Source organism: Haplochromis burtoni, unplaced genomic scaffold, assembly GCF_018398535.1.
Source record: "Haplochromis burtoni strain Fernald_Lab_line unplaced genomic scaffold, NCSU_Asbu1 Contig_138, whole genome shotgun sequence".
Lineage (NCBI taxonomy): Eukaryota > Metazoa > Chordata > Actinopteri > Cichliformes > Cichlidae > Haplochromis > Haplochromis burtoni.
The window spans coordinates 511,529-520,726 of NW_024582499.1; the positions used below are offsets into that span (position 1 = coordinate 511,529).

Genomic DNA, 9,198 nt, shown 5'->3' on the forward strand with positions numbered 1-9,198 from the left:
CACCACCAACGACACAGTTTGTTTAGATGATCTGATTTTTTTATCTCATGTTTCGTGTATAATGTTACTATGTTCTATGTTTATATTGAACATGGTTCAAGGTTCAAATAGCACTGTGCACTTATGTAAAAGTAATCCCCATGAGCTCAAAGCTCAGGCTTCAGCCTGCTCTTATTTCTTTCTGCGCAGCATGGACACCAGTACTCAGTGCTGCCCCTCTGTAGGCTTCTGGAAGTTTGCCAATCAGATGGATGTTAGCTTTTTGAGAGCGTTTATAGGGAGGAGCTAAAACAGCAGATGAACTGAAGGTCTACTGAAGGGCAGCGTATTAAAATAATCATTTACACTGTGAATCGTGTAAAATAGAGCCCAAGAATAAAAAAGTGCATTGGAGGAAATTATTAGAACAGGTCCGGTGTGAGTAAATACCTGATTCAGCAACCTGCGATATGTCGACTCCCTGCTCCGCAGCCATGAAGCCAAGAATAGAAAACACCACAAAGCCAGCGAAGAAACTTGTCCCGCTGTTTATGAGCGCCAAGATGAAGGCATCTCTGTGAGGAAGAGGAGAGGAAACAAGGCGTTTAAGGTCACAATCAGGTTTAAGGTGGAGTAACTTTAAAGATTCACAGGGTTTAGATATGATGACTGAGGTTGAAGGAGTTGGTGAAGTGTGTGTGTGTGTGTGTGTGTGTGTGTGTGTGTGTCGTACTTGTAGCAGTCATTGTTAAAGCGGTTGTAGCTGCCTAAAGCGGTCAGAGCACCAAGGCCGATGGCGTAGGAGAAGAAGATCTGAGTGCCAGCATCTATCCACACCTGTGGAGTCACATGGGTTTGATGTTTGATGCAAACATTTAACGACAATAGCTGATCAATAATTGATGACAAACGCTGCAGCATCTTGGATGCTCAAGCCATAAAAAACAACAGCCAGCCCGACAGCCTAAAACTGGATTTAAACCTCCCACTCGTGCACTTTCAGGTGCTTCACCCACCCCAACAGAGGAGCGAAGTAACGAAGTACAAATACTGCAGGTATCTGTACTTTGAGTATTTCTTTTTTACGCCACTTTGTTACTTTTATGTTTTAACACAAATATCTCGGTTTTCTACTCCCTACATTAGGTTTAAAACGTCTACCTAAACAACCTAAAGACAATCCTGCTGGTGTATTCACCATGAACGCACATGACAAAAATTAAAATTCATAATTTTATAATGAAGACCCTTTAATATCAGAAGGAGAGGCCCAGTGATTCAAACTGGGCCATGCAATGACAAAGTCTGCCTGTAAGTGAGATTTCAGGATGATGAACTGACCTGAGCCTCCTCCAGTTTGGACCAGTTGGGTTTGATGTAGTACATGATGCCATCGTAGGCTCCGGGCAGGGTCACCCCTCTGACCAGCAGGATGATGAGGACCACGTAGGGAAAGGTGGCCGTGAAGTACACAATCTGAAACACAACCATACTATCATAAAACACACACACTATTTTCACTGAATCCATCAGTCTGTCAAAGCTTCAACTAGAAACTCTTTGTCTGTTTTTAATCACCTGCCTGTGAAACAAGCAGATTAGACTGTCTCATTGTTCACCTGCAGATAAATGCACAGTGAACTTTCATGCGTTTGACGGTTTTATGTTTGCAGAATTGGAGTAACACAAATTCATTTACCTAATCAAAATCAGGTAAGTGAATTTGTGTTACATAGGGGGAATGAAGAAGAAGGGGTTTTGTTTCCTGACCTAAAAATCTCCAGGGGGATTCTGCCATTAAAAAAAAAAAATCCATGAGAATCAGGTAACGAAAACAAATGAGAGGAAAGCAAAATGAACCTGATCTGAGACCTGCTGAGACAGAACACACACACGGAGGAATGTGGCATTTCAGCACCACGGAGAGCGCCGGGTCCCAGTTAGGGTCGAGTGTCAGTGCAATCACAGCGGAGCACCTCCTCAGGTTGACGCACACTCACAGTGTGAAGCTCAGGTCGTTCGGTTCAGTGTGTTAAGGAATCAGAAAAAACATTTCAGTCGTCTGTTTGAAACGTTTCTCAAAGCGATTCATAATTTTAAAGCTCGCACATGACCTTTTGATCTTCTGCTTATTCAGCCATTTCTGGCATATTATTCTCATTTTCATTGCATTCGTTCATCACGGTGAGTTCTTTTAATCCTGATACTTTTATGTAAACTGATATAAATTTGATCTCACTGATAAATCAACAGATCTCTGTATATGCAGCATGATTAATGCCAGGATCTGTAGGCCGGTTTGCTAACGAGTCGTCTCACTTTGGGTCTTTTAAAGAAGCCTGTTCATCCGACAGTCACGTGACACTAAAGAGAGAAATCTCTGGATGTAAGGACAAGGGTGTAACAGAAACATGTTCATAGTAACAAAGACAAACCATGCATGTAGCCACCGCGCCATCACCCAGGGGTCTGTTTGTGGCTCCACATATCCAAGACTCCACTTCAGCTTTAATCCGACTGCGATCTTATTTTCTGGGGCCAAAGGTGACTGTGGGCATTTCTCACTATCAAATACTCCGAGGTCACACTTCAGTCAAGCACATAGTCATGTCAGAACTCGTCTCTACTGTCTGCTCTGCCTGTTTACTTTACTGTAAACAAGATTAATATCTACAATGAAAAAGTCGAACATTACGCCCAATTAAATGTGGGTTTTTAAAAATAATTCAAACGAATGTTTCCTTTAAGAGCAGACATCTTGCCTTTGTGACTGGATTGGCTGTCTGTCTCTCTCTCTTTTCTCTCTGTGTGTCTCAGGCTGTCTCGCCCTGCTCTGACCTGATGCTCAGCTTTCAGCCTCCTGCTGAAGACAAACAGCAGATAATGTTTCTGGTGGTACTGAGAGCCCTGCGAACGCGGCTTAACTTGCCATGAGACTAAAAACACAAACACACACAGACTGTTACATAAGAGATACCGTATGTGTGTAAACTACCCCATGAATGGAGCTCGACGTTTAGGTCACACCGTGTGAACCTGTGTCCCAAAACTAACATGTCAGGATTTGGTTTTGAGTGTTTTTCACATTTAAGGGACCAAAACAAACTTTCCTCTCTTCACCGTGTAAGAAATGAACTGTCACAGCCTGGTTGCAGCGTGACCAAACAATAAGACTCAGAGTACAAGCGTGAAAACAGCTTCCTCTGGAAAGCATCAGCGCTCTTACTTCAGACATCCCAGGCTGTAGTTCTGCAGGCAGCTCTTTAGTGTATTTACCCCCCATCATAACTGAATCAGCACTGTCACCATGTCTCGCTGGCAGCTGCCTACCTCAACATAGAGAAAACGTTAACTTTGGACCCGCCCGCTCTTCTTTCCTCAGATTTTTACTCACATCACATGGTCTACGGTTGCTACGTCACTACTACTCTCATCCAGTGTGGATGATCTTTCATTCATGAGGTGCTCAAAGTAGAGCTGCTGCTAGTTTGGGAACCCCACCCTAAAGAGTTGGAGGAGGTCTGGGCATCTCTGCAGCCTGACCCGGATCACGGCAGAACATTTCTATCTATAATTAAATAAAAACCAACAGGAAGTTCCTGCAGAGTCCAGCCTGCGGACTTAAAAGCCCTTTCACTGAACATCTTCTACATTCACTTCATCAAACTGCTGTGAAGACACAGCTGACCCAGATAATATGAGGACACGGGGTTCATGAATGCAACACAGAAACAAGCCGCTGGATTCGTCTCTATTCAGGTGAGCGCAGAGGTTTCTACTGCACATGCTCAGTCTGATAAGTGAAGCTGTTTTTGATTGGGTCATTTTGGCAACACCCTAAACAGAAGCAGTGAAAACAAGGGGGGAAAAAAGAGAAGAAAAAGCCATTTATCTGATCCTGGGAACGTGTGTGTCGAGGGTGTGCGAGTGTGTGTTTACTGATGTGTGTCAGAGGTTAATGCGGTTTACGTGCTCTAGTTTTGCAGCAGCTTAGTGCGATTTCCTTTTCAAAATGGAGTAATAACAAAACTGATGTGTGTTTGCTTGTTATGACGACCTTTAACTCAACAGCAACACTGTGTTCCAGCTTTTCAGAAACACTCCTACACTGTTAGATGTTCTTCCCATTAATCACGCTTTTAACACCACCTAACAGCAGCTGGTTAGTTTTCAAAGAGCATGATTCACTTCCCTTTGTTCTCTGGGTCAAAAAGTCTGCGAGCACATAAAAGGTCTGTCACATTTTTATGTAAACACGGAAATAAATGAAAATATCCAGAAACAAAAGAAGTCCTGGTCTCTGTTTCCAGGTAATCAATGAAATAAGTCTGAGCCCTTCCACTGAAGCAGCGCTCAGATAACACCCGTGCCCTGCGTTTAAAGCAGAACTAAGAGAAAGAGTCACAAGTCTGACTGTTATTCAGAGAAAAGAGGAACTTTTCTTGTTGGACTGAAAGTTAGTAAAAGGGTGGTGCACAAAGTTCTCAAACCCTGGATCCAAAGCAGAGCTGTAACACAACTAAAAGCTTCAGAGAACTGCGTAAAAACCAAAGCGTGCTGGCTCGTTTGGGCTTTCCTGCACACCTGAACTCTAAAAACACTCCTGACATCACAAGAAGCTCCTTGGAGCCAGATACTGTGTATAAGGGGGGGCATAGTCACTGTGACACCACCCATTGGTTCTGGATTCTGCATTTGAACTGCAAGCACAGATGTTTTTGCTGCACAGCCAGCCAAGAGATGATTCCATTAAAAATGCTTCAAAAGGCTCCAACAGCACAAACACAGCGGAGAAGTCAGGAGGTGGAGATGGATCATATCAGATGCCAGCTTCCTGTTTTTAGCACATCAGACACACTTTACCTCTAAATCCCAACACAGTCCAAATGAATCAGCTGTAGAATATCGCCTGCGGTTTTCTGCGCTTGCAGAAGTAGTTTTATTTTGTTGTCAGATCGTGCAAGGGCAACATGATTAGAGCTGGTACTGTTCGTGCAGCTCTAATACTGCTGACATTAAAGGAAAAAGGGGGTGGAGCAAACAGCGGGATATCCTGAAATTCTTCCAGATCTGTCAAAGACTTAACGGTCAGCTGGCGTTTTCAGCAGGAAGTAAATATTTTGGGATTAAAGCGAAACAAATAGAAAACAGCAGAGTTTTCAGTGTTGATCTCAGACTTTTTAACACCATGAAGTTTTATTTTAAAACATACAAAGAAAATATTAAAAACCTTTTAAGGTCAAAAAGTTCTATTTGTGGGTTCCAGTTAAATCCATCCTGTATCCTGATGGTTTTTCTGTTAGTTGTCCTGTTAACATCAGACATCAAGAGATTCACAATTTTACTGTAAGAGATTAACAAAAAACAGCATTTGCATATCTTCTGTAAGACTTTAAGTTCTTCCTTTAACTTATGTGCATTAAAAATCAGATCCTTGGTGCTCAAAATAAATTTTGGATGGTTTGTTATGTACTCTAAGTTATCAGCTCCTTGAATACCTCTTATCTGCCGTCCCATAGAGAGAAGACACTTGGTGTACCTGTGCTTGTACTTCAAAAAGTGTCCTATCATCCTTTCCAATTAATGATAAATGGAGAGCAGTCCAGATAATGGTGAGAATCTGAAGAGGTTATGTACTCAAGTGCATATAAAATCTACTTGAAGTCGTGACTATCATGACCTTGAAGCTGGTGCTTGGGAATACGTTGTCATTGCTGTAAAAGGGCCCAATTTAACCCAAACCAAATACAGTAACCAGGCAGCCAAAGATGCCACCTGGGTAAAAGTCACCGAATCTATGTCACCTTTCCTGCTTACCTGGAGAGACGTTTGTTCATCTTTCAAAGGAGAAACACTCATTTCTCATTCCCATTATTCCCGTTTAGTTTACCATCAGGTCCACCATGAATTAAAGTCATTAAAACTCATTAGCCTCCTTGTTTATGAAAGAGCCAGCCTGCTGGTGATGCAGGAATGATAACAGCCATTCAAAGGGCTGCTCTGTTTCTAAACTTTATGAGTATGTATCATAAAGTTCTGTCTGTGCATCAGTGGTGGTGTTTTGGGATAAATGGCAGTCAAATCACTTTCAAATATTTATTCTCATCTATTCTCATTTAATATTATTCCTGCCAAGTCGGCACACGAACAGGCGTGACTCACTCCTCTGTGCTCATTTGTGTTTGTCTGCTTCCAGCGTCAGAGGCTCTGATGTCAGGCTGCTTCTGTTTGGCAGCTGTTTGCCTCATTTAGTTTTATTTTATGAGAAGTGCACTTTTATACACCAGAGGTCTTTCAGAAGGATTTCTGCCCATGTTCAAAACATTGTGCACAGTCATAGAATAACAGGTCCTCTGTAATCTTTAGGAAACCACAGTCATGAATCTCAGTGCAAACCAGAAGGCTGGGTAACATTTCCCTCAGGAGACACTAGCAAACTAGCTACTCTTTCTTCTCTTTGCCCTAATATTGGATTTCCTCCTTTCTGGCATCTTCATCATTTGGTACACTCGACCAAAAGAGACGACACATCATCCTACTGCTGACCAAACAACCAGATCCAGGGTCAAAAGAAAATCAAAGCCACCAAAAATGCAGTTCCTCTCATGGCCACTTGAGGCAGACTCCAGCAGTGCTGAAATATCTAACCTTACAGTAAAAATAAACATGTTTACAGCCTACTCTTTCAAAGGTTCATTTATTTGTAATAACTTAACCTGGATAATTGGATTAGGGGCGTGGCCACTCTGAAGGGTGTTCCCCCGCAGCCGTGGCTAATAAGATCCTCTGGGCCTCTAACTGGTAACAGTGAGCTGTGTTACTGTTAGGTGTTTATGCACGTTTAGTAGTTTTCCCTCATGTAGAAAACTTTCTACGTGGTTGGGGGCTTCACCAACTCCAGCACAGTTTCTTTGTCCTTCTCTCTTTCTGTTCCTGTCTCGTCTTTATTTTTGTCCAGACCTTAAAGGCAAAGGCCCCACCTTACTCTCTTTTTAAAGGTGCTGTTTAACCCTCATAATGTCCTCCCGATTTCCTTGCACCTGTGGTCCTCAGGGGTCAAAAATGTCCCCACTTCATTTGAGTGTTTTTTAAAGTATAAATTGTCAATCAATTCAGTGTTACACCTTAGTTTTACTTAAGACCAACACATTAACACAAAATTTAGCCTACATTATATATTTTAGGGCCACCAGACCTTGTTTACATAAAGTACACTCTGTTTTTGGGTGAAAATAAAACAAGAAAATGAAATCTTTAATTGTTTAGATCATTTTGACTATCTGAATAACTACAGAGTTCTGTGTGTTGAACTTTAGTGAGAATGGTTTTTTTGAACCATTTAAAATTTTTAAATGAAGTTTGTGTGATTTTATAGCTAAATCATCTGTATGGTTATCAGTGATGCAGAGAGAGCTTGGTGCTCCTGCGCTGCTGATCTGGGTCGAATTCCAGGACAGATTTTTTATGTCCCCGTTTGTCCCCGAGTGGAGTTTTCCTACAGTACAGGAAAGGGGGGCATTCGCTCTCCGAGTGGCTCTCAGTCACGTCCCACTGCAGTCAGCTGCCCTCCTACCAGACAACCAATCACATGCCGCCACCTCACACACCCCCACACTCTCCTCCCCACCACCACTACCTCTAGGGTAGTCATAGCAACTCTTAGCCTGCCATCTGACGGCACCGTGTACAGTCTCGTCATCACAATCCGATGACACACACACGTCGTTTGAAGGTTGTAGTTTTAAAGGAACAGTCCCGTATTTTTTCCACCTTCCTGATCGTCACAGTGTGATGTGGTAATGACATTTTAACTCAGGATGGTCAGTTAGTTTCAGGGAACAAAGTTTCACACATATTGTCTTAGTTAGGGGACATGGATGACAGCAGGAAGCACCAAGTCTTCTCTGTTCGACTTCTTTTTGTAAAGAATTATTCAAACAGTGGCTTTTTAAAGTCAGACAAGATCTCCGCATCTTCAGTTTTATTGCAAATTTTAAAAAATAATCTATGAGAATGACTCAATCTGACCACCTGTGAAGGACAAGTGATGAGCAAAGATGGCGGCTTATCAAACAAACCATGAGCCATCTACAGCGAGTCTGAGCACTTTTCCCCGGTGACAGGGATAAATACTGGGAGTCTCCATCAGCTGTTAGTCAAACATCACGAGCCAAAGAGGAGTCCAGGTACTTTCTCTTCAAGCACTCAAGATCGAGTCTATTTCCTGATCGTGAAGCAAACAAATCACCATAGCGACTAAAATGACTGAAAGGGTTCATAAAGGACATTAAACATGTTCCCTTTCTTCCTGCAGCACTTTCTACTTTATGTTTATCATAGCCGTTTCATTTCATCGTCCAATTTACCAGCTTGGCGGCAGGAAAGGTTCTGATGATTAAAAATGTCACAACAAGCTGACTCGGTCACTCGAAGGTTAAACTGGAACACATTTTTAACGTTTACTTGTTCGACACGTTTCAGTTTGTGTGTCCTTCGTGGGACTTTTCTGTTTATTCTTAACTGTGTAAACTTTTCCTGGGACACCGACCGGAGTTGTTTAAGTTTTGTGGGTTTTTTTAATTTGTTATTGTGATTTTATTCTGACGTCTTGACTTTGATTCATTGTCAGTTGTGTTAGTTTCCAGAGTGGGTTTGCTCGTTTCAGTTCACTTTTGTGCTGAGCAAACATGTTTAGTGTTAGTCTCTTTGGGTGGTATATAAAAGTATTGTAGGGTGTGTTTGATGGGTGCAGAATTTAAACAATTCAGACAAGACAACAATCGATGTGAGACATCGAAGATGCACCAAAGCCTCTTCAGGCTGGATGTGGGGGTTTTTCACATCTAGTTATGATTTTTAATTGGTTTTGGTTCGTTATAATAATCTGGACACAGACTCATTCACATGCAGATGTTCTGATCTGATCCTCAGTTAATAATAATAATATTAATATGTTATATAACAGGGAAGGTGACAAAGTGCTAGACACAGGTTGGGACTCCATTTAAAAAACAACGTTTTACCTTCCCGGTGGATTTGACTCCCTTCCAGACGCAGAAGTAAACCAGAACCCAGACAGCCATCAGACACAAAATGAGCTCCCAGTTCATCTTCCCCGGTTCGTCCAGACCAGACGAGATGTTCAACACTTTGTTTCTGCGCAGAGAAGATCACAAAGAGCCCAGCGTCAGAGTCACAGAGCAGATCTGTGCTTTCCAC

The 9,198-nt window shown here is 42.2% G+C and overlaps 1 protein-coding gene across 1 annotated transcript in view; it reads right to left on the reverse strand.

The window, feature by feature from the left end:
* The window catches only part of slc6a8 (solute carrier family 6 member 8), a gene marked incomplete in the record, with an annotated part of 42,101 nt that overhangs the window by 13,454 nt on the left and 19,449 nt on the right, over positions 1-9,198 (reverse strand). Inside the window, 4 exon segments of the mRNA XM_005931144.3 lie at positions 430-554; positions 713-816; positions 1,321-1,455; positions 9,003-9,135. Coding sequence (XP_005931206.2) covers positions 430-554; positions 713-816; positions 1,321-1,455; positions 9,003-9,135 — 497 coding nt within the window.